At 42.8% G+C, this 26,555-nt stretch overlaps 1 protein-coding gene across 2 annotated transcripts in view; it reads right to left on the bottom strand.

Annotated features, from left to right (window-relative positions):
- FGGY (FGGY carbohydrate kinase domain containing) overlaps window positions 1-26,555 on the bottom strand; it is a 412,679-nt gene that overhangs the window by 128,939 nt on the left and 257,185 nt on the right. For both annotated transcript variants that reach the window (XM_007462576.1, XM_007462575.1), the window contains one exon: window positions 8,160-8,267. In XM_007462576.1, coding sequence (XP_007462638.1) covers window positions 8,160-8,267 — 108 coding nt within the window. The remainder of the gene's footprint in view (window positions 1-8,159; window positions 8,268-26,555) is intronic.

Below are 26,555 nucleotides of genomic sequence, written 5' to 3'. Positions count from 1 at the left end.
TATATATATATATATATATATATATATATATATACCACATCTTCTTAAGTCAATCACCTGTTGATGGGCACTTGGGTGGTTTCCATGTCTTGGCTATTGTAAATAGTGCTGCTATGAACATTGGGGTGCATGTATCTTTTTGAATTAGAGTTTTCTTTTTTCTGGATATATACCCAGGAGTGGGGTTGCTAGATCATATGGTAGCTCTATTTTTAGCTTTTTAAGGAACCTCCATACTATTTTTCATAACGGCTGCACCAATTTAAAAACATTCCCACCAACAGTGTATGAGGGTTCCCTTTTCTCCACACCCTCTATAGCATTTATTGTTTGTAGACTTTTTGATGATAGCTATTCTGACTGCAGTGAAATTGGAATACTCCCTCACACCATATACAAAAATAAACTAAAAATGGTTTAAAGACCTAAATGTAAAACGTGACACCATAAAAATCCTAGAAGACGACATAGGCATTCTTTGACATAAATCGTAACAATACATTTTCTTAGATCAGTCTCTCAAGGCAAAAGAAATAAAAGCGAAAATAAACAAATGGGACCTAATCAAACTTAAAAGCCTTTGCACAGCAAAGGAAACCATCAACAAAACAAAAAGACAACCTACAGTATGGGAGAAAATATTTGCAAATGTTGTGACCAATAAGGGATTAGTCTCCAAAATATGGCAAACAGCTCATACAACTCAATATCAAAAGAACAAACAACCCAGTCCAACCCATTTTTATGGGCAGAAGACCTAAATAGACATTTTTCTAAAGAAGACATACAGATTGCCAACAAAAGGGTTTTAATCAGGGAAGAAACATAATCTTACTTGATTTAAAAGAAATCATTCAGGAGTTCCCCTTTTTTTTTTTTTTTGGAGACTTTTGATTAAATGTTTATTCATTTTAATTTTGCCTTTTAAAAAATTCTGAAGCCAGTATATTGTTTTTTCCGCATCTGAAATATTTTTCTTTTTTTAAAAAGTTTTATTTTATTATTTTTATACAGCACATTATTAGTTATCTATTTGATACATATTAGTGTATACATGTCAATCCCAATCTCCCAATGCATCCCACCACCACCACCCCTCTGCCCAGTTCCACTTCTTAAAATGGCTAAATAGTTCTTATCATATGAATTCTTTCCCAGATAACAATTATAAATGCTGATCAAAATATATCAAACAATTCTCTGAAGATACTGGAAAGTGACCAAAGCCAGGTAGAAACTGAGAAGGAATAAACACATTGAAGGAAAAAACATTTTTTTTGAAAAAACATTTTTTTTTTTTTTTTGCGGTATGCGGGTCTCTCACTGTTGTGGCCTCTCCCGCTGCGGAGCACAGGCTCCGGAAGTGCGAGCTCAGCGGCCATGGCTCACGGGCCCAGCCGCCCTGTGGTATGTGGTATCCTTCCAGACCGGAGCACGAACCCGTGTCCCCTGCACCGGCAGGCGGACTCTCAACCACTGCGCCACCAGGCAAGCCCCGGAAAAAACAGTTTTATATGTGTTTCTTGATTTTACAGATTTTTGCCTGAGGGCAGGCCCTAATCAGTTCCATGCAGGACAGCTAATACTCAGATAGATAGAAATATGCAGTCTTCATAGCTAAGAAATGAGAGGTCAGAGTTCAAGGCCACCATAGCAACTAGAAAATAAAAGGTAGGGAGATCTCAGAAAGGAGAGAGACATAGAAAGGGAGCTCAACACTATGCATAAAGGTGACCTTAATCTCTGGATGATCTCTGAATCACATAATAAGTAGCCCAACTAAGGCTTAAAGAACTCAACAAAGGAGAGACAAAACTTGGAGTCTGAGTTGTCATTAAATTACCTGCTTAAAAAAATACTCTTCAGAGAAATAAGAATAATCCACTGTCTCTACAATACATCAATTACAATGTTCAAGATATGAGTCAAAATTACTAGACATATGAAGAAACAGGAAAATGTAATTCTTACTTAAGAGAATGGCCATTTAATGGACAATAGCCCTGAAATAACACAAATGTTAAAATTAGAAGACAAGAACTTTAAAGCTAGTAATTTAACAATGCTTAAGGATGTAAAGGATAACACTCTCATAACTAACAAACAGATAGGAAATGGCAAAGAAATGGAAACAATTAAAAAGTAGAAATTCTCGTATTGATAAATATAATATCTGAAATGTATGGGTCCATGAGCTGGTTGGAGATTGCAGATGGAAGAGTCAATGAACTTGAAAAAAGACCAACAGAGAATGTCTAATTGAGAGAGAGAAGGAGAGAGACAGAGAGAGAAAGAGAGGAATATTGGGGGGGAATAAAAAAAACCCAGAAGCCCTCAGGGGCTATGGGACAATAGCCAAAGGTCTTAAAAATGTGTAACTGGAGTCACAGTAGGGGGAGTAAGAGCAAATAGGGCAGAAAAGACATTTAAATATATACATGCTAAAGATTTCCCAAACTTGGTGAAAGACAGGAATTTACAAATTCAAGAAGTATAGCAAACCTGAGGGAGGAAGGATAAATTTCCAAAACACAGTATCTGGGCACACCATAATAAAAACTAAGATTAAGAGAAAATCTTAAAAGTAGCCAGAGGAAAAAAATACACTGTACATAGGGGAAGAACAAAATAAATGATGTTTGACTTCTCATAAGAAACAATGGCGCCAGAAAACAATACATTGACATCTGTAAGTGCTGAAGGAAAAAAGACACAAACTAAGGAGGTGTGTGTTTTTTGTTTTTTTTTTTGTGATATGCGGGCCTCTCACTGTTGTGGCCTCCCCCGTTGCGGAGCACAGGCTCCGGACACGCAGGCTCAGTGGCCATGGCTCACGGGCCCAGCCACTCTGTGGCATGCGGGATCTTCCCAGACCGGGGAACGAACCCGTGTCCCCTGCATCCGGCAGGCGGACTCTCAACCACTGCGCCACCAGGGAAGCCCTGGAAGTGTGTTTTTGTTTGTTTGTTTGTTTGCCAGTAGACCTGCAACAACTAAAGAAATGCTAAAGGAAGTTCTTCAAGCTGAAGGGAAATACCAGGTGGAAGCTTAAATTTTCATAAAGAAATAAAAAACAATGGAAATGGTAAATATGTAGGTAAACACAAAAGATTATGCTTTGTTTCTCAGAACTTGTTTGAAATATGTACGACTGTTATGGACTGAATTGTATCCTTTCAAAATTCAGATGTTGAAGCCCAACCCCCAATACAACTGCATTTGGAGATGGAGACATTATGGAGGTAATTAAGGTTAAATGAGATCATAAGGGTGGGGCCCTGATCTGATAGAATTGGTGTCCTTATAGGAAGAGTAAGGTAATTAGGAAGCTGTGCAGGAATCCAGGTGGGTGTACAAAAAATACAGTGAAAGCCTGGGCAGGAGGAGAGAACAAGGAGGCATCTGTTTACGCAGAGCTGGTCTTTGTATCCATGAAGTCATTCCAATTAGCTAATGTGACATGCTGGGGACACACCTAAGTCTATATACCTAGATCCTGTCAAGGCTGATACACATAAGTTTCTCTCTCATGGCCCTACAAAGCCTGCCAATTATATGTGCTTTAATACACTTGATAATAAAGTCGCACTAACTGATACAATAATTGCTTCTCAAGGAAGTCTACAAGAGAACTGTAAGAAAAATTCAGAAAGGCAGCCCTATAAAAGTCAGGTTCAATTCTGGAAAGATCTGGGGCTTCCAGTAGCTGACTTAGGTTTGAATCAAGGCTCTCCCCATTTACAGCTGTTAAGACCTTGATCAAGTTACCTCACTGTTCTGAGCCTTAGTCACTAGTAAAACTGACCACACAGACATGCTGTGAAGATCAGATGAAATCCTGAATCTTCATGAGGGCCTCAGCGTGCTGAGCATAGAACAGATTCTCCCAGTCGGCTGTAGGGGTAGTGCAATCTACTTTTATGTGCTACAATAAATTATAATTGTCAGTTCCATATCTAACTTTCCCACTAGATGATAAGCCACTGGAGGACAGGAATCACGTGTGACCATATTCTTGCCTGGCCCAGAGTAATCCCTCAGGAAATCTCTATAACATGCTAGAAAGAGTGACTGAATGAAGGGATGGCATCACTACCTCTAACCTGGACAGCACTGAATACATGGCAAGCTCTTCATATGGAAGAGCTGGCTGACCCCCCTGAGGCTAGCCCCAGGCTTTGAGGGGCTTTGGTGACAAGGAAGGAGGCAGACAGGCACTCGCAATGCGCCAATTCTAAAACTCCAAGAGCTAGAACCCTGCAAACATTATGACCCTGTGGCCCAAATTTATAAATTTAAATTCTGGCTTCAAAAAATTCAAAGGTAACTCCCCACCAAGCCCAATTGTCCCAGAAAGCCAATTTCACCATAGGGGCAGCTTAGGAAACTGTCTTAGGCTCTCTTACCCAATGCCTCCCCCAATAAAAATGACTTCAAGTAAGACAGAGAAGAGTGCTTGGAGAGAGGGATGGCTGAGGTCCAGTTGGAAATAAGCTTCAGCATCTGGACACAGTGACTGTACCAGTTGGTGCTCTGTGGAAAAAGCCTGGGCAAAAAGTGATGGTTTTTGCAAAACTTTCTGGAGAGTGTATCAACAAGCACGAGACAATCTTTGATGGGTGTTTGGTGAACTGAAGTAAATCATCCATGGGAATGGGGTATGTGCCCTTCTAAGAGGAAATAAATAGCAGCAGCACAAGCTTGAAATGAGTGAAAAACAAGCCCAAATCTCAGACAGATGAAATTGCAAAGGCTCCAGAGCCAGAAAAGATCCTATCCTATTTTTTTCTTCATCCTGAAGTTAACCAGATGGAGATTTTTTTTTAAAGTACCAATCTATTCATATACTCGGAATGAAGGATTTTGCTTTGTGATGGAAGATCTGTATTTAATTGTAAAAATGAAACAAAATATCTTTTTCCAAAATCTAGAGTTTAGATAAATTTTGTTTCTTTTTTCCCCCTCTTCTTTCCCCTTCTTTACTTCCCTTTTCTTCTTCTATCTCTTCCCTTCTGCTTTAGATGATATATTTACAACTGCATGTTTATAATATATTCTGGACAATGTAATAACAGAGCAGCCACTTTCAGACATAGCTTATGAGAGAATATGTACATATGAAACACGGAATAAAGGCAATGTAACTTCCTCTTACGGTGTTCTGTATGATGACAATAGGCTGTAAAACTGGTGATAAGCCAGAATAAGTAAATGGAAAGGAAAGGTGAGTACCAACGGAAACAGGTAAAAAGGCCATTGACAGTGCATCAGGAATCTCTCCAGGCTGTGCTTGCTACCCTGAGTTTCAGTTCTTCATGTGTAAAATATGGATAATAACTGTACCTAACTTATAGGGGTATCAGAGGATTAAATAAAATAGGACACGAAAAGCTCTTGGAATTGAGACTGGGACATAAGTCTTCAAACTAAATATTAGGCATTGTGATTATTATGAGTATCATTCAAGGATTAACACGATTATATATATATATAAATCTTTCCCACAGGAAAATGTACTCAATAAGGTACAATTGTTGTTGTTATTATTATTACCATCATCATTGTTATTATTTTTATATCTCTTTATTTTATAGGTGGTTTCTGTCTCTTTGCTTGGCCTCTCTGGACTGATGATTTATTGGACAGTCTGTTTTGTTCTTGATTCAGATTTTGCCCCATTATGCTAACTTCTCGACTTCCTTAGATTTTGCTTTTTGTAACCCATGGGTAAGTCAGTCATACCCCATTCCTATGTCTAATGAAACTCTACACATAGAACTGCCCTAAGTGTAACTCTACATGCAACTTCATTGGTTGATGATGCAAAATCACCTAGCTAGATAAAGGCCAGAAAGTCCCATGATTCTTGTCAAAAACCATAGTGGACTATTATGAAGATTTTATTAATGGTCAGAAAAGGGTCATTTTTTAAAATTTAAATTCAGGCTTAGGAAACAGGCATAACGAATTCTTGTCCACCAAGATACGTCATAATGTTTGGGCAAAGATGGCTTATATCCATAGCAACAGAGCCAACTTTGAGTCAAATACTGGTAAAAGCATTTCTAGACTGACACAGATGGTCAATTAGTAAACTAACTCTCTGAAAACCTGTTGATGGACAGCTTCATGGACAATGCATCCTGCACAAAGAGTTAGTTTACTGGATTGTTATCCTTGTTAAAAAAGGCTCTGGGTTGTGTCTGTTATGACTTCTGGTTCTCCTAAAGGTAATTATACCATATGATGTGGGCTTGAAAAGGGCTATGTTTCAGTAATGGGTTTTCTATGTGTCATAGAAAGGGAGTGGATATTTAGGTGGAAAGTTGTGTAAATACATGACACTAGTTTAAATAGGAGACAGTAAAGTTTCAATCCCACTGTAGCTTAGGCATAGAGTGATGTCTTTTTCTTGACTTTTCTAGAAAAGTCTAATTGGTTATTAAGACCTATCAGATGTTATTTAATTTATACTCACTGTGCTTCCCTACTAGACAATGAGCTCCTTAAAACCAGGGACTAATGGGGGAACTAATTCATGTATCTCTACAGCCTGGCACAAGAGTGAAGGCACAAAACATGCTCTTTGAATCCAGCCACCCTCCTGTGCGTGCATCAACTTTAAGAGAGAACTGGAGGCAGCTAAGAATAAAAGAGAAACACACTAAGAAATGGAAAATTAATGGTTATTTGTATCCATATCCAGCTTGAGATCAGATCACTTTTGATTTGGCTGGACATTTAGAAGAGCTGGTAGGAGAGCAGACCATAAACAGATGATTTCAATACAACATAGTGAATGTGAGGCTGAGTAACTGAGCCTGGGTCTTACTGTCCCTTGCTTTCCACATTTAATCCTTCCAAGGTCTGCTGATCTCTTGACCTCAATTCTCAGTCATTATTGCCACTGTCCATTATTGCCAAAGTCCTTATGGCTTTTTGTCTGTGGACTAACCTGTTAAAGCTGGTCTCTCTTCATCCAGCCGTGCACCCTGATGGCTGCTAGCCAGTTTTTATAACAGAGATCTGACAACACCCGTCACTATTCCAATCTTTCACCTATTCCCCGTGGTCTACTACCTGAAGTTCAACTCCTCAGCATGTTTTACAGGGACTTCTTCTGTTTGGTCCCTGCCCAGCTCTCTAACTTTTATTGTAAGTCATTCTTCTAAGAACAGCTTATGCCACAACTGAAATTCTGCAATTACCCTCAAATATGCCTTGCTATTTTTCACTCCCATGTCTTTGTTCCTATGCAAGTTCTCTTACCTAGAAGAATATCCCTACCTTTCTTTGTCTGGTTGGTCCCTATTTATCATTGAGGTGCAGTACAAATGCTTTCTTCCCTGAAAAGAATTCCTTAATCTAGCTTTTTGCGAACTCTGCCTTGTACCTCTGGTATAGTACTCATCTCACTTTTATAGATCTTCTATCTTCCCTATAGATGACCCCATGAATTCAACACATTTTCTCCAAGCGCCTTCTACAAACCAGGCACTGAGCTAAATACGAAGAGAAGTATGATATAACCCATGCCTTTAAAGAGGGCGTAGATTTCTGGAAAAGACAGATTATCTCAGAATGTGCTAAGAACTGGAGTTACATCTTAAAGATCAAGTAAAACTAGCAAGTGATAAAGACCTCTCTGGGTAGGGAAAGAAGCATGTACAAAGGCACAGAGGAGCAGAATAACAGGAGCCATGGGGAAGCTGTGAGTAGGGCAATCTGGCCTTAGTGACAAGTACATGGGTGAGACTGGAGGGGACAGACCACAAAGGGAATGATGTGCCCAGAAAACTATCTGAGCTATGTCCCAGGGGCTACAGGGAACCACTGAAGGATTCTGGCTGGAGATTAACATAGTCCTTTTTACCAAGTAGAATATTACTCCTGTTGCCGTGAGAAAAATGGGTTGTTATGTGAAAGAAAGATAGGTGAGAAGATGGGTTAGTCATCAATGCCTGGATCAACATTTATTCCTTTGGCAAACACGGGCTACATATGCTCCATATGTGAGACTTTATGCTAAGAGAAAGTTAATTCTTCTGATGTAGGAGTCTGCAAATCTTCCAGATCCTGGGTATACGGGGAATGTGACAAAATGGACTAGTCAAGGGTGTAAGAACATTAAAGACCATATGAAGAAAGTGTCAACTTACCAATTTTCCAGTAACGCTCTGGCCACCTTCATTCAGCCAGAACCCAGGGACCATGGCTGAGAAATAAGGGCCCCAGACTCCTGGTACAAAGATCGGGTTTTTGCTGATCTGGAAAGAAAGGGGCAAAGTATGTGAAAATATTGTCCCTCAAGGCTAGAAGGAGCCTTATCCTCCTCCCATGTGATGTTTCTATGACCACGGAATTCAGCTTCTTATTAAATACCTTTGATGGTGGGGAAGTTAGTCCTGACAAAGGACGGGCCTGGCTTCACCTCTGGAAACCTTTCTGATAAACTCATTCAGGCGTCAAGGTAGCAAAAGAGATCATTTTGGAAAGAAACTGATGTGACAGTTCCTGGCCAGCTCCCTCTCTGTGGTAGACTGATTGTAATAATGGTCCCCATTCTCTAGCCCTCCCTGCTCCCACCCACTGTGCAATATGACTTCGCAGCGCCTCTTGTTGAGAGGTGGGGTCCCCAACCCTTGAGTCTGGGTCAACCTTGTGACTTGGTTTGGCCAACAGAATGAGGCAGAAGTGACACTGTGCATTGGTTTTCCAGGCCTAGGCCTCGACAACTGTGTGCTTCTGCTCTTCCTTCTCTCCCTCTGCCACAAGAACATGCCCCAGTGAGCCTGCTGGATGGATAGGCAGCAAGCTGAGTCAGCTCAGCTGTCACACGTGATGTTTCAGATACGTGAGAGGGCCCAAACAGGATCAGCAAATCCTCGTAGTCCTCCAGCAACTGGTGAGCCCAAATCACCAGCATCACCCAGCCAATTGATAGACTTGTGAACAAAAATACATGTCCTTTTGTATACCGCTAGGATTTTATGTTTGTTTCTAACCTAGCATTTTAATGGCATGAAATAACTGATATATACCCCTCCTTCTACAAACACTTATTAGACACCTAATAGCATACCATTTCTCTCAACCGGGTGCTGAGGACACAGAGATGAATCAGAAAGAGTTCTTGTCTTAAGAAGCTCCTCATCTCAGGGTAGTTAGATAAGTAAATAGTCAAATAGAAAACAGTGTGGTCCATGGGATGGTAAAGACAAAACATAGAATACTGTGGAGGGGCACAGTGGGTGAGGAATGAAATGGTCCAGAGATGGCTTCTGAGAGAATGGGACATAAGCTTCGACTAGTAAGATTTAGTCAGATGAATTAGAACAGGCATTCCATGTCAAGGGAATAGCTTGAACGAAGACATGCAGGTGAGAGAGATACTCTCATTATTCAAGATACGGCAACGTCTTGTTTTGGTAGCGGACCATGGAAGCCCATTAGGTGTTAGGAAAGGACATCAAGAGATGGACTGGGACGGGCAGGGAAGGACCATGTGTTCATTCATCTGGAATGGCACGAGCTTCTCATCCACCCAGCAGGGATGAATGCTGAAGTGATATTATGGTTGTGGAAGGGTGTATTAAAAGGTAGGGAGGAAAAAGGAGTTAGGCACACTGGGTCTACTCGTGCATGTCTTGAGGCTGGGCAGAGAATCTATTCATGCATTTATTCTACAAATATTTATTCAGCCCTTACTACGCCAGGCCCTGGGGATATAGAAGTGAACTGAATATAACCATAATTTCTGCCCTCATAAAGTTTATAGTACAGCACTTCAGCATATGAATAAACCTTCTTTAAATGTCTGAGCTCTAACTATTCTGGTTCTCTTTTCACTAAATGAGTGATTCCTCAAATCAGCAAGAATTCCACCCTCCAAAGAGGAAGGGGGTGAGGGAAGGCAGGAGACTATACAATATTATCAACTTTAAACTTTGTCCAATAAAGGTAATTTATAAAAGGGTAAATTTAACACCTAAAGGAAAAAGAATAATCTCAGGGGGAAAAAGAGGTTTGTTTGTTTGTTTGTTTTCCTGCAAGAAAAGACAGTTTAGCTTTCATTGACATATTCACTCATTCCTTTATGGGTTCAACAGATGTTTTCTGAGCCCCTACAGTGATCCAGGCACTGAAAGTAAATGTAAACAAAAGAGCACAGTCTCCACCTTCACGGAGCTGTTCTCTTCAGAGGGAGGCAGACTAGGGAGACCAATGATTCAGGTTTGGCCAGGATTCTCCTAGTTTTAGCACCAGAAGTCCTATGTCCTGGAAAACTCTCAGTACTAGGCAAAAGGGACAACTGGTCACCCTAAGATGGATATCACACAACTGTATAAATACAAACTGTGATAAATAAATGAAAGAATATCAAAAGGTATTATAAGAGCTCATAAGTGAGGGACCTAATATAGTCTAGGGGTCAGATAAGGCTTTTCTGAAGAAGTGATATTTGAATTAAGATGAAAACATACATAGAAATTATTCAGGTGTGAGTATATCTGTCTGTATTTGTATATATGTGTGTGTGTGTTTGTGTTGGTATATGATACAGAGAGCGTTCCAGACAGAAGAAGCACACACTAAATGGTCTTCATTTTTGTCACTCTGTCTTTGCCAGTGGAAATTTTATCACATGCCAACTCTAGAAACTACTGCTCTATACTGCATGCCCCAGCTGCTTTGGGGCGAATAAGACAGCCCATGCCAAGCACTTGGGATCCAGGGTTTGGACAGGTGGACGGATACCCACCAAAGTCAAGCCATCTCTTTTCACGCCCTGCACCCCTTCTCTTCCAGAACTCTTCCAGCACCATTAGACAGATTAGTTTCAGAGAGGTTGCATGTTGTCCACAGTCACACAGGTAGTAAATGGCCGAGGTGGGACTTGAACTCAGGTAGATACTGGCCTCAAACCCCAGGATATGCTTTTTAAAAAACAAACAAACAAACAAAACTTGCATACATAAATTGCTTAGGAGAGCTTTGCATCACCTCCCCCTACCCAAACCCCAAACCCCACGATTTAAAGATGTTCCTGCCTCAGCTTTTGCAGAACTCCACTGGCAGACTGGGGCTCTGCTGCTCAGAAATGGCAGGTGAAGGCTCTGCCTGGCTCTGTCCAGAAATTTCTGAGTTGACTCCTGCTTGTGCTCACTCATTTGGAATGGCACATGCTTCTCATCAGATATCATGACTAAAGCAAGGAAACAAGGGCACAGAAATATATTCCCCAGAGCACCTCCAATCACTCCCAAACTCTGGGAGAAAACAAGTAATAGTTTGTTTTGACAGAGAGAGAGAGTGAGCACATTCATGTATTTATGTGTGCTTTAATCCTTTGCAATAAACCTAAATACTTAAAAATATTTTTTGTGAAAGCTCTTTCCATGCTGATGGCTGTCTTGGCCTGAAGGCTGCTCTGTGATCCAAAAGGAAGGAGCACATTTTACTCCACTAATGACAGGTGTCCGTACAGGACACTGACGTTCCAGCAATAATGTGCTGTTGGCAACAACAACAGCTACGATTGACTGGGTACTTACTAAAGGCCATATTCTAAGCACATTGCAGGAATTAAATCACTTAATCTTCACAACGACCCTAAAGGGAAGAGTCTATCATTATTCCTATTGTACAGATGTGTAAACTGAAGCAGAGACTTAACTAGCATGCCCTAGGTTATAAAAATACAAAGCAGCCTGGCTCTATAGGTTCTGTATTTGTCTCTGCCAAAGTATGCCCTTGATTTTAGGCTACCATTGATTCTTTGAGTCCTTCATTTACTTTTCAAGGGCAGAAAGCAAGGGTTATTAGAGCCAACACAGACTCACTCAGATTGAACCAACCTCCTAGCCTTGATGACAAGTAGGTTAGGGAATCTTCACGAGCAAAAGGCTTTTGATCAGTTTTCCCCCATACACTTGTGAAGAGCAGAGGTTGAGTCAAAGATCTATTTGATTCTATCCTGACTACCATGTTCCAGCCAGGTGACCTTATAAAAGGTAATCTTTCTGAGCCTCAGTTTCCTCAGTTCCAAAATGGGAAGAATGATATAAATGTGGGAGGACTTTTGTGAAAATGAAATAAGCTGTCACATATAAACAGCTTATTATATGTTAAATACCAAGTAAACATTAGTTCTCCTTGAAATGAGGCTTGCATGATGGGATAGTCAGGTGACTGGGATGAATGGCCACAGCCAAAAGTAACTGCAACCATTAAGGAGGTCTCTAGATTCATTCTTCATTTTATTTAGTCAATGGTCTTAATAATGAAGTAGAAGATGACAATACAGAAGCAAAGTTTATATTTTCAGATGGTATAAACTTGGAAGGACTACTTATCGTGAGCCATATCCAAAACAAGATTCAAACTTATTTTAAGAACTAGAACATTAAGCAAAATACAGCAAGAAAGTAGTTAACATTTATTTGATCATACAGTTAAAATTCTGCACATAAAAGGTACCGGTAATATTCTCTTCCATAATATCCTTTTTCATGGGTGGTGGTACATGAGTATTCAATTTAGCATTGTTTAAAGTGTATGCAGACCTTTGACACATTCTTTAATTATGTGTGATATGAATAAAGTTATAAAAACCTGCAACAAAACAAAACATTCGGGACTTCCCTGGTGGCCCAGTGATAAAGAATCTGCCTTCCATGCAGGGGATGCAGGCTCGATCTCTGGTTGGGGAACTAAGATCCCACATGCCGCGGGGCAACTAAGCCTGTGCGCCACAGCTACTGAGCTTGCGTACCTCAACTAGAGAGCCCACGTGCCCTGGAGCCCATGCGCCACAACCAGAGAAGAGAAAACCCACACGCCACAGCTAGAGAGAAGTCCACAGGCTGCGAGGAAGAGCCCACGCGTCACAACGAAAGATCCCGCGTGCCGCAATGAAAGATCCTGCATGCCACAAGGAAGATCCTGCATGCGGCAACTAAGACACGATGCAGCCAAAAATAAATAAATAAATAATTAAAAAACCAAAACCAAAACAAAACATTTGGTTGCACACTATATGCTAGGCACTGAGATCAGCAACAAGGTTATAAAAATAATAAGGCAAAATAACAACAACAACAATAATAATAGAAGAAGAAGAGAGACGAGGGAGGAGGGAGGAGGAGGGAGCTCCAATAAGGCATGGCCCTCCTCCTCAAGGAGCTCCTAGTCAGGCTGGGCAGACAGAAGTGGAAATAGAAAAATTACAATGAAACATGCCAAGTGCTACAGTGAGGTGGGTGACAAGTGTGGTAGAAGCCCAGACTGCCTGGGAAAGGAGTGAGCACTTCACAGAGGTGGCCACATGGGAGCCAGGCCTTGAAGGACGAGTAAGTGCTTCTTTAGGCAGAGAGGGAGGGCATCCCAGGCAGCAACGATCGGAGTCATGAAGCTGTGCAGGCATCTTGCTTCCCATGAGGGCTTAAAGTTCTGCATTTTACTTTATATATAAAAGTTCACATGGTTTGAAGGATGGGTATATTTCTGCATCAACATATCCCACTGCTTGTCAAAGATTCAATTTTTAAAATACGGTGGCTGAAAAACAGTCTCAGTGAAAAACCACCCTCAAAGTCAGGCGGTAAGAAGAAGAAATTATAATATAGAAAGAAGAAGGAGAAATAGAAATCAAATAGTAAAATTGCTAACAGTTACTGTGGGCTTATTATGTGCCAGACTCTTCTAGGCTCTTTGTAGACACTATCACATTTAATACTCACGACAACCCAATGAGACCCAGTGAGGACCCAATGAGGTCCTATTATTATACATACTCCACAAATGAGGACATCTCAGCTGAAGGAGGTCAGATAGCTAGTAAATAAGAGAGGAGTAATTACAAGATACAAGCAGGATCCAAGTTATTATCTACCAACCTATTTTTCTCTCTAGAGCTGACTCTCCTTATCTATAAAATAAATGGATTGGACTAGAGATGTTTAATGAGACTAAGATTCTGGGAAGTTGAGTCATTCTCCCCTAGCTGGCCAATCAGAACTCTACGGCAAGCTATTTCAACACAGACTCTGCCCTCACATGCCCTGGGGCTCATGGGGTTGCATGGGGTTACCTCTCGGGGCTTCTGTAAGTATCCACTTTGACCTACTACCTCTCTGACCTGTGGCCAAGATTACTGGGGGGTTTTCTTGAGTGCCACCTTCATGGGTTATATTCAATGGCTACTATCTGTAACATCTTACATTAGCTGAGTAAATATTCAGCACATACTTATTGGATACAGACTGAGTTCAAACTACTATTTTAAATATAAAAAGACAGAAAGATGGGTGTCCAGAGCCATGTAAATGACATAATCCCTGTCCTCTCGAAGTTTACAATCTAGTAGGCATTGGAAGGCAGGATGGGCTGGGTAGTAACCCAGGTTACCAAGGGACTTCTGAGCGTACATTTGCATTCAGACTTAGAATAACCCTAACAGTACATGGAGTTGAGCACGCACAGCCCGTTTTACAGGTGAAGACCCAGGGACGGGGACAGTAAGCAAACCACCCAGGATCACAAGGATCAGAAATGCTGGAGTTGGCATTAGAAGTCTCTCTCTGTGTGCTCCTGCCTCTTTTCATGTCTGTGCCCAAGCTGGATCCACGAGTGGATGCCACTGGCTGACTTTGATCTAAGGCCATGCTACTGTCAGCTGAGTTTCCCTGCGGTGATAAAACCCAGGCGCCTGCTCACACCTCTTTCTGGGAGTGTCGGCTGGGCTAAGGGCAGGGAGCTGCTTCAGAGACGTCCGCTCTGCCTTCCCCCACTCCATCATCCCAAGTTTGGCCTAAGCCTCTGGCAGAGGCAGGAGGCAGGCTCCAGGCGCCAGTGGTCCTGGGAGGGAACAGGAGGTTTTGTTTTGAGTGTCTCCAGCCAGGTTGGGAATGTTCGAGGGTAGCCACAGGCATGTGTGGGGCCGGTGGGTATTTCCGTGGTGGCTCATCTCTCCCTCCAAATGGACTGTGCTATCGTCTTACTAGAAAAAACCCATTTATACACATTCCAGACAACTCCCAGCTCACTACACAGTACAAAAAAGAGCACAGAGAATTCTGTTTATGAATGGGGGCTCTTAGCATTCACCTCTATTTTTGTACTTCTCAGATTGAACTGAAGTGAGCTGTTTGCCTCTCCTACGAAACGGTGAGGAACAACATCTTATCTTAAAGGCAGTAAATAAACACGGTTTAGTACAATAATATGAGCATAGACCTTGGAGTCAGGAAAACCTGGTTTTCCATTCTGGTTTGGTCGCATCCTAGCCATGAACCTTTGAATCTCTTTGAGTCTCAGCTTCCTTATCTATAAATGGAGATAAAATCTCACCTACTAGAGTTTTGTGCCAGTCTGAAATGGTATAAAGTATATAATGATCCTAGGACATAACATGCTCTCAAGAAACGTGAAACACAGATGGTTTAATTCTATTCCTTTTTGGGATAGTGGAAAGCTGTGAGTCCAAAGACCCGACCGAGGTCAGGTCCAGACCCTACCCCATATCAGCTCTGGCTCTCTGGTGGGCTCTTCTTTCTCTTCCCTCCTGGATTTTTCTTACTTACCCCAACTCTCCGGGTCAGCTCACACACTCCCATGTGTATTATGACGATTTTTATGCTGTTGAGTTTCAAATTTTTATCCCAAACTCCGAACTTGCTCCTGAGTTCCATACAAGACATTTGACCTGAACGTCTAATCGATATGCCCAAAACAGACCTTGACATCCTTCCTCCTGGGGCTCCTCTTGTTCGGGAGGTCCCTGTCTCAGCGAATGGTACCCTATTTACCCATCCAGCAGGATATCATTCTTCCCTTCTTGATCTCACTCATCTGCTCTACTGTAGGTCGCATGGACTATCAACTCTATTTTTCAAACACAAGCCTTTGCATTTCTCCCCACTGTCATTACATTAGTCAGTCCCATACCTTTTCTTGCTTGGGTTCTTGCAACAACAGTTAAACTGGTTTCCCTGCCCCAAATACTGTCCTTCTCCCTGCACCTCCACAAGCCCCACTCACAGACTCTAACTTCCATACCTGCACCCCAATGATTCTTCTAATACACAAACCTAATTATATCACTTCCCTTACTTACATCCTTTAGATGCTCCCCACGGCATATGAGACCTTTCTGACCTGGCTTTGATCTATTTGGCCTAATCATACATGTGACCATTTCCCCCGCCCTTTGCCCCATCATTTTTTTACTGCAGCAAGCCCATCAAGGCCCAGAAATTCCCCAAGAGAGAACTTGCCCTAGAAATTCCCCAAATTCCCCCAATTCCCCTTTTCTTTCTCATCTCTGAGTCTTCATCAATTCTCCTCTCTCTGTCTGAAAGGCAGCCCCTCTCACTTTCCCCTGACTAACTCTTACACGTCCTTTGATAAGACTCTGCTCCATATTACCTGCCTTCTGGGAAGGCAGGTAATATGGGAAGCCTTCTCTAAACTCTGACTTCTCCGCCATTGCTGGGTTGAGTGTGCCTCCCTGCATCTTCCCTTAGCTTCCATATTGCAGGCTGTCCTAACACATGTTACATGTGTGAATGTATATACCCAGATCTATAAATACATACATAATAGGTATTTGATATGCAATATGTGCATAGTATGCTCTGTAAATGAAATCATCACACAAATGTAGAGCATGGCTAAAATTATTATTAACGTTAACAATCTCACTGGCATTAAGAACAACAATAGAATATAACATATGTCCAATCACCTGTAAGTGACCCATGGTTAATAAAGCTCAGGCCTGCCAAATTTTCCTCTCCTCTATTAGGAGGTTTTGGAAAGGTTCAGAGTCCTCCAGTAAAGAGTTTGCCTTTCCTAGAAACCAACTCCTTTATTTCAGTTTGAGCAAAACAAGAACACATGAAACCTGTTCACAGATATCCCCTGGGGCTTAGCAGCCTAAGCGGGCAGGGAGGGCACTGAGCAGGTGTATCACCCAACCAAATGGTTCCCAAATTTGGGATAGAGGGAGGCTGCCAGATACTGCCTGTAATGTCCTGAATGATTTGCAAAGGATTTTGGACTCCTTAAGCCTCGCTCTTCATCATGCTGAAACCCACATGTGATCACAACAGAAATGTCATTCATATGTTTCTCATCCACTTATACTTAATGCAACTGAAGTTGACTGCAAGAGAGACTAAACAGCCAAGGAAACTTTGGGGTCTTCCTAAAGTTCCCCCCAGTCTCCTTTCCCCTGCAGACCAGAAGCCACACTTGGCCTTCCCTGTACAAATGCCTGACTGGCTCTAGGGAGCTCGGACTGCCTTCGGCTTTGGAAGCTCTGAGAGCTGTATGACCCCAAAGATGTAAAATCGTATCTTGCATCTTCCTCACAGCCCAAACAATCTGTGGTGGGTAAACAAGGACTGGTTTCTTCTGTAACGGGGGAGGGGGCCGTGGGGTGTAGGGGAGGGAGCTAAAGAGGAGGAGGGGTGCTCTGCACAGTGTTTATTCATCAGACGGATTCTTAGCTCTGTTGCTCTGATGTCACATAGCAAATTGGACCCTCAGAATCAGAACCATGTTTTCTATTTCTGTCACACCCTCCACGAGTGAGCACAGTACTATTGAGCGGTTCTCAAACATGGCTCAAGCAAGGCTCTTTTGATTCTAAATGAGCTGTTAGGAAAAGCAGCTCCCTCTTACAGAATTTAGGGTCCCTTTAAAAAGATGCCTGGGAGTCGTTTCTCAGCCGAGGCTGATCAGCAGGTACAGAGGAGGATGACACAGCCTTTTCCCTTGTAAAAGGCCCTTGGCACCTATGACACAGCGCTTCTGTCAGACATGCTCTGATTTTAACTGCTAAGTTGTGGACACTTCTCTCCCAGCCCTGCTTCTGATCAGTTTCCGCATTTCCCTTATTAAGACTGTTTGCTTTAATACCCGTGTCTGGCCTCAGATATCATCTCATAAATCTCACCAGGGACTTTGATTTTCTGGTTTAACTCTCAACATTCTGTCTTAACTTGCTGTGTGACCTTGGCCCTTGGGGTGTTCATCTGAAAAATGGGGCACATAGGACCTCTTTTTACAGATTTGTAAAGACTAAATGTGCCACGGTCTATTATAGGCATTGGTGCAGTGCCTGGTACATTCAGTGACCCAGGGAAATGAAGCCCGTATTAATATCATCACCTCCATACTGGCCAAAGTGTACTTCTTATTTATGGATTGGCATACATGTGGGTGTTTAATTTTAAAAAGTACGATCTGACACCCTCTTGACTAGAATTCTAAAGTAGGGTACAGGGGTTGTACTGGCTCTAGAGAAGAGAGAGAAAGATAAGAATCAAACTATCACTCAGATGGGTTCAGTTCTATTGGCAAGATCTATCACTGGGATTAAATACAATTGAGGCTTTACCCTGTTAATAGCATACTATATAAAGGCAAAGAGAGCCTTGGCTGATTTATACTGGGGCCTCTTTTGATAAAAGACTTCCTGTGCACATGCATCAGTCGTTGCCTTTTGGAAGTGCTCCCTAAAGACCCCACTCCTGCTAATTAGGGAATGCTCAGGGGAATTTGGGCCAAGTCCATACAAGTCTAGACCTGAAGAATCCTTTTTGTTTTTTTAAAATTAATTACTTAATTTGGTTGCGCTGGGTCTTAGTTGCGGCAGGTGGGCTCCTTAGTTGTGGCATGTGAACTCTTAGTTGCAGCACGCACATGGGATCTAGTTCCCCGACCAGGGATCGAACCCTGGCCCCCTGCATTGGGAGTGCGGAGTCTTAACCATTGTGCCACCAGGGAAGTCCCTAGACCTGAAGAATCCTTATCTGCAGAACTCTCTCTCCATTTTTGGCCTCACAGAAGATGAGAAGGCCAGTCTGGATGGGCGAAGAGAACTAAAAACTATCCATAGTTACATGGATAGCTAGCTCCCTCAATGAATGACTGCAAAAGTATTATAAACTGAGAAGTGTTTATGCAGTACATAGGGTAAAGGGGTTTACCCCGTACATTTTCTCTGTAACAAAGGAGACTGATGAGAACATTAAAATACAGTGATGGTTGGATGGAGGAGGCCTGGAGAAGGGAGATAGGAAGAGAAGTTGTGAAACCCAACCTGCTCTGGCTACCTACTGTGTTACCAGGGACAGCACACAGGTGGCACATGCAACAGCATGTCCACGGCAGATAAGTGATCGTGGCCCTCCGTCCTGCCATTTCTGGACGAGGCATCCAGGGTGCTGGAGAGCCACTGCCGTCAAGTCAAATGAAGTGACGTGCCCTGAAACCTCTCTGTCATCCCATGGGGGGCACTTTCACATACATTCCCCCACCTAAGATGCTGGGCAAGCCTGTGCCACACTTGATTTTGATGAGAAAGGGAGCTGAACTTCAGAGATATTAACTCAAGTTCCCAGCTTCCAAACAACGCAGAATCAGGATTTAAACTCAAATCAGACCAAAGAGTCCGTATCTTTTCTGAGACTTTTTTTTTTTTTTTTTTTTAAGAGAAAAAAGGTTGTCAAAAGGAGAGGTAAGGACACAGCAGGCAGAGAGCACCCTCTTCACTGTTTGGTCTGGAGCCAGCCCAGCTCCTCCTGGACCTTAAATAGAATATGTCCCTTGCAAATTCAACAGACATGATGGGATTTTCCTATATTGTGGGGGAGGAAAAGAGAGAGAACTCACACATTCCAGGGTATCTTTTCATACTCTCCATATTCAATAGCAGTTCTTTAGGAATGTTAAGGGAGACTCATGTTTAAAAAAAAAAAAAAAAAAAACCCCAAACCAGAAACTACTTAAAAATTGTTTTTCTATTTAAATGAGTTCTTATAAAAGAGAAATGGCTTGTACCACAGAGGCAAGGGGACTAAAGAAGAAAGGATGCTCAGAGGGGAAGTTGATTGAGAGGGTATGCCCTGTGCCTGTACTCTTATAAAAGGCCGGGCTAATACAGGCGATATGTAAACACTCTAGAACAATCAGAAACAAGTGAAATGGGGGGCTTCAGAGTAACAGTGTTCAGCTGTAGGCGACGGCCAGGAGGCAGCTTTTGTTATGAATAGATCCTCTGCATGTAAGGCAGGCCTGATTTTAACCCCTGGCTAGGCTATAGGCTATTTAGTGTATGAGAACGGACCAGGGCCCATCTGGATTACCTTAGAAAAAAGAATGCGGGTGGAGGTGGGGTTAGAAAAGGGAAAAAAGCAGCTATCTGTAAAATATAAAATATATGACCTGATGTAGGACAGGGTTACGGTTCTGGGAGAGTGGTTTAAGTAGAGTTTCTGTGTTATTAATCAGTCATGTATTTGGCTTACAACATAACAAATGACAATTACAATGGTTTTTATTCTTTTTTAAAGGCATTGCAAGTAAACAAGGGGGAAAGAGGGAGGGAAGGCCAGCTAACACTTGCCAAGCTGCCACTATGTGCTGATGGTTTCATACAGATTCTCAGGTATAGTCTTCATGAGAATGCTGCCATATCCTTTGGTTTACAGATGAAGAAACCATGGCTCACAAAAATTCAAAGCCCTTGTTCATGGTCACACGGGTGCCAAGTGGCAGAATGGAGATCTGATCCGGCTCTGTCTGACTCCAAAAGCTCTTCCTACTATAGCTAGCTGCTTCTTGGATGTTTGGGAACCAGAAAAGTCAGATGAATGTAAGGGGGTCAGTGGAACCAGCCCTTCTCCTTCCCGGTTTTAGTTTGGGCTGTGGGTTGACAGAAAGGGACTCGTGGTGCCTGCAAGGGTAAGGGTACCCTTAATGAGCAAACCAAGCCTGGTTTCTGGAGCTCAGTATGCTTCCCTAGGGTCCTGCCTTTCTCCCTCTCTCCACTCATCATGCAGCAATCAGACACAAGATTAAATGAAACTGGCCACCAGGGCCAGCCTGGCTTCCAGGATGTGTGAATTCTGGCAGAACACTCTGTGTGTTGATACCCTCTGTGTGTGGTGTGGGCTTATGTGCCATTGGCCTAGCAATTGGAGAATCTGGCTCTCACCTGAGGGACAGATGTCAGGGTTAGGACTAAGAGCTATTTTTCCACTTCACTGGCCTGCTCTTGGAGGGTGGTGACTGAGCACTCAGCCATGGTAGGGGGAAATACTCCTCCACCCTCTATAGCTGCCCCTGGGGGATACACAGAGGGGAGTGCTGGTTAACGAGGCCTGGGGGGCGGTGAGACTGCTTCCTGGAAGCTGAATAGTGCCATGAAGAAGAGGCATTTCGGTTCAGCCAGGTTGGGAATCACAGCCCATGCAGCAAGTTATGAGAGCCTGATGAATCTCGGTTTCTTCCATGTCAGTGACAGACAAGAGTATTCACCTTACAGAAGGTCTGGGAAGATCAGAGGCAACAGAGAGAAATCCTTGACATACTGCCTGCACACAGTAAATAATCAACAAGTGACAGCTGATTATTTAACTTTCTGAACCAGGAAATGTTAAGCCAGGCAATGTTTATTTTTTTATTTTTTTATTTTTTTTTTTTTTGCGGTATGCGGGCCTCTCACTGTTGTGGCCTCTCCCGTTGTGGAGCACAGGCTCCGGACGCGCAGGCCCAGCGGCCACAGCTCACCGGCCCAGCCGCTCCGCGGCATGTGGGATCCTCCCAGACCGGGGCACGAACCCGCGTCCCCTGCATCGGCAGGCGGACTCTCAACCACTGCGCCACCAGGGAAGCCCCCAGGTGTAGTTTTTTGACACAGGGAACAGATTGCTGATGCACACCGTGTATAGAGAGAACTTAAATAGTGTTGCCTGGATATTTTCTGTTTGCCTTTTGAGATCTGCCCTTTTCCAGCCTGATCTGTGACCCAGCAGGTTCCCTTACTGGTGAGTGACATACCAAGGGCACGTGGATGGGAGGGAGCCCCCCCTTGGTGAAGGCAGTAAGGGAATGCATTGTTGGTAGTGAATTTTTTTGGGGGGGGTGTGGTATTATTTTTTTAATTGGGGTATAGTTGCTTTACAATATTGTGTCCCGCGTCCCCTGCATCGGCAGGCGGACTCTCAACCACTGCACCACCAGGGAAGCCCCAGGCAATGTTTAATCTACGTTTTTCTGAGTGAAGAGTGCAGACCAGCCTGGTTAATCCTGCTCATGTGCAAATAACAGAGGTGCCGGCAGAGGGTGCGGATGGCTGGAGATTCGGTATGTTTTAGGTGGAAGAAATCTGTGTCTCATTTTTATGCCAGACCCAGAGGATGGCTTGGATCTCAAGTTGTGTCCCTAATGGGTTGATGGTAAAAAACACATCTAATGTTTACACTTGAAGCATTTCTGTTAATTGAGGCTCTGCACTCATCTGTGAAGAGTTTCCACAGCTGCCTTCTAGGGCTGTGGGGCTATTAGCTGTGACCACGCATGCAAAGCACTTGGTGTGGCTTCTGACACCGAGCAGGTCCCTAAGACAGGCGGAGAGAGGAGGGCCCAGGAAACATCTGGGGCCTGTGGAGAATCAAGACTCTCTAGAGCAGAGACACTTCACACATTTCTTTAGCAAACATTTAATTGAACACCTACTGTGTGTCAAGCCTTGGAGAAACAAAGATGAAGAAGATACTGTCCTTGTCCTAGTTTTCAGTGTCATCATGATGTCTGACTGCTAATCCCAAAATGGCAAGAGACTCTGATAAGCACTTCAATAAAGGTGTAAGTTCTTAGCACAACAATGGCTTGAAGAAGGTGTTATGATTTGGCTGGAATGTAGAATATACAGTAAATCACACAAATGTTGAATTGGCACATACTGTGAGCAAAAGCCTGGGTTACTGGCTTTATCTGCACTATCTCATGTAATAATTATTACAGGCCTGTAAGATAGGTATCTATATCCCCATTTTACAGATGGAAGAACTGAGGCTCAGAGGGGTTATATAACTTGCCCAAGGTCAGGCAGCCATGGTGCCGGACATGCAAATATTTAATGTCAGACCTATGAGTGGAGGGCAGGCAGAGGTCAGATGATGAAAATCTTTTCACAACATGCAAAAGAGGAGGGATTTTTTTTTTTTCTTGAAGGCATCAGGCAGCCATGGTGCCGGACATGCAAATATTTAATGTCAGACCTATGAGTGGAGGGCAGGCAGAGGTCAGATGATGAAAATCTTTTCACAACATGCAAAAGAGGAGGGATTTTTTTTTTTTTCTTGAAGGCAATGGGAGAAATAATCCCAATTTATGTTTTGGTTGCTTTGTAGCTAGAAGTCCACAAATCCACTGATGCCCCCTCTCAAGCACACATATTCTGGATTACCAGAGGCTGAAACTGCACAGTGGTTCATTTTGGTTTGTTTTGATTCACAACTGAATGCATAGTGAATGATAATTATCTGTTATGTTGCCCAAAAGTTCCTGCGGTCACAGGCTACGTAAGTGTTCCACACAGAGCTGGGCCTTCCCTGGCCCTCTGGAGCCTCCAAGCTCTGGATCAGCCTCCTGGTGTGTAAGCATGTGTGGTTTCTTCTACTTTGCTAAGTCAACAGTTCTAGACAGGGGAAAAGAGGCTTTGCCTCTAATACATTTCTCCAGAAAGCCCTTCACTACCTCACCTCATTTAATCCATCTACGCTTACCCAAATTGTGCTCTCTACCACCTTCTGCCACTCCATGCTTTGAATGTTTCAAACTTGCTACTTTGACCTTGGACTTTTAAACCACCTGACCAGCACTGGCAGAAAAGCCAATACATAAATGTGAGCCTTGGACATCTCAAAGGGGCAGGGGAAACTGTCAGCCACTTCAGACCCGCTTCTGCCTTGATTCAGGTAACATCTCACCCAAGACCTTCATCTCTATCTCTCACTCATAACAAGCCTGGTCTCAAGGGCCTGGCCTTTGAATTTAGTCTTCTATATCCTGACTCCTCTTGACAACTTTGGCTTAGATGCCCTCCCCCAGCTCTCCTTGCTCTGAAAGCGCTTTTTCCCTTAGTGGCAGTGAAGAACAGATACTATGAGAGCCTCAAAACTGGGCGGGGAGGCTGCACAGGCCATGCCAGACCTTTCTGCAGAAGTTCTTGGTGCAGTTCAACACCACCACCTGGGCGTTATGGAATGGTGGGCCTTTTGGATCCTCAAGACTGGGAGAGCCTTCAAGAACACCTTCAAGACACCAAAAAAAGGTGAACGTTCAACACCACCACATCTTCAATGCTTGTCCCACTTCAGACCTGAATCCTAAGTGAGCGACTGTTTCATCCAAAATTCACTGAAAGCCAACTTTGTGTCAGGGGCTATACCAGTCATTAGTGATACAGAAATGAACAGGCCACAATACCTGCCCTTGAGGAATTCACAGCCACTGAGTAAGGACGACATACACCCAGCTAACAACAAGCAAACCACACAACAAGCACTGTGATAGAGGTACGTACCATGGGGGCACACAGAAATCCACCTAATGTAGTCTGAAAGCTTCCAGGAAGAGATGACGCCTAAACTAAAATTTAAAGGCTAAGTGGGAGTTAGCCAGGAGGAGTGAAATAAAGGGCATTTCAGGGAGAAGGAGAGGAAGCAGAGAGTGTAGTACAGCAGGGCTGAAGGAGAGAGAAGGGTGCAACATGGGGTTAGAGAGGTCAACATGGGCTACACCATACACAGACAGGATCATCAAACTTGCTAAGAACTTAAGAGTACTGACTGCAGGGGGCATGGGAAGGGGAAGAATAATATGACTCAAGCTGGTAGGGGAGATGGTGGCCAAGACCTTTGTCCTCTCTGGGACTCCACTTTGTCACCTATAAATGGGGGAACACAATTAGGTGATCTTTAACGTTCCCTCTGGGTCTCTTAACTGTTCTCTGAATGGATGATCACAGTTCTAGAAATATTTTTCATGCTGTTATAGAGTTGGTAGCTAGGCATTATCAACGGGTGCCTGAAAGATCTTTTAAGCTCTGAGAAGGGAGAAAGAACACAGAATTTGGCTCCCAGTGACTTGAGTCCAGGGCCAGGTGTGCTAGTGACTGCCTCTGTGGCTGGGTAAATCACTTATACCCTCTTTCATCTGTAACAGGTATAACAAAGCTTTTTAGGGTCACTATAAGGAATAAAGAACACCAGCATTTCAAAATACCTGGCACATAGCAGTTACTCAAGAAATGCCCACCGACTAGTAATGGGACTGGGCAGACTGTAGCTCAGTATATTCTTGCAGCTTTCACTGTTTCTTACATGCTAGACCTTGAGTATCAGAGATGAATGCGTCACTGTCCCAGCCCTTGGGAGCTCAAGGTCTAGTGGCAGAGACACCCATTTGCTACATTTTTGTAAAATAAAATGAGTGCAACAACATACATATGAATAAAGTGCTACAGTAACAAACAGGAACTTGTGATGACTTTTGCCTGGAATCATGGGAGGAGGCTCAGTTAATACAGGTGAGGTGCTGTTTAAGCTGGTGACCGACAGTTTATAAACAAGCTGTTTAATCTACTGTTCAATGCATCTCACTCCATAGAAGTTGTGAGAGAATTTATCTCCAGGTCCAATTTTGTCCATTACAGTGGTTCTCAACTAGGGATTCTGATGAAATTCCTCCTCATGCAAATGGTCTCAGGGAATAAAAATAGGGAGGAAGTAAAAAAAAAAAGTGAGAAAAAGCATAAGCTCATCTATAAAATTTTAACTTCTCCAAGTTTCATCATGAAATATTACCATCTTCTTGGTCAAAACCTTAATGGGATCTTACGAGGGAGGCACAGAGCTAAAATGACTGACCAGCCTCATCTCCCAAACCATTTCAGGGAAGATAGAAAATGATTTCATGTGCTCAACAACCCAATATCATTTCCCCCATGTATAAATTAATTTATATTAAAATTACTCAATGAATGAAAATTATTAAAAAAGTTAATAAAAACTCAAGTTTCTAAATTTCCATGTTTGTAGGGTATCGTAAATATAAACAAATTATTTGTACACTTGAAAAAAAATTAGATGACCAGTTTACCAAAGCCGTTATTGAGAGACACCATTTCACTTTACAATATTAATGGTTGGGGGCATTTCAACTGTTCCATAGGCCAAGTGAGAGAAGGGTTCCTTACGTAGCATGGTCACAGGGAAGGCCAGTCAATGGAAGAGACGGGCTATCTCCTTGACCAGTAAATGAAAGAAGCTTGAAGAAAATGACCTACATATATGTGCTTGGGACTTTATGATGAAGAAGAGAAGAGGAAAAATAAGGAGGAGGAGGAGGAGAAAGGAAAATGCTGAGGGATTAGAAAGTCTAGATTTAGGATTTATCCTGTTGTATGGAGGTTAAAGACAGCTACTCTGCAATTCTACAACATGAGAAGGACCTGCGGTTGCCGAGTGAGTCACCTCTGAAACCTAAACAACAAGAAAGAACATGAGCCTGAAGCAGGACGATCTAGTGGTGAAGACTAAAGTGAAACATACCTGAGAGCTTAGAGTTCTGGGGAGAGCAATAACATCTGACTAGGACAGAGGCACAGAGGAGGTGGTATGGAAATGGGGTCTCAAAGGATGCACAGGATTTTAGCAGGCTCATTGGGGTGGAGGTGTAAAAAAGGAAGGGAAAGA

The sequence above is a fragment of the Lipotes vexillifer genome, unplaced genomic scaffold, assembly GCF_000442215.2.
Source record: "Lipotes vexillifer unplaced genomic scaffold, Lipotes_vexillifer_v1.1 scaffold54, whole genome shotgun sequence".
Taxonomy (NCBI): domain Eukaryota; kingdom Metazoa; phylum Chordata; class Mammalia; order Artiodactyla; family Lipotidae; genus Lipotes; species Lipotes vexillifer.
This window is presented reverse-complemented; position numbering and strand designations above follow the sequence as displayed.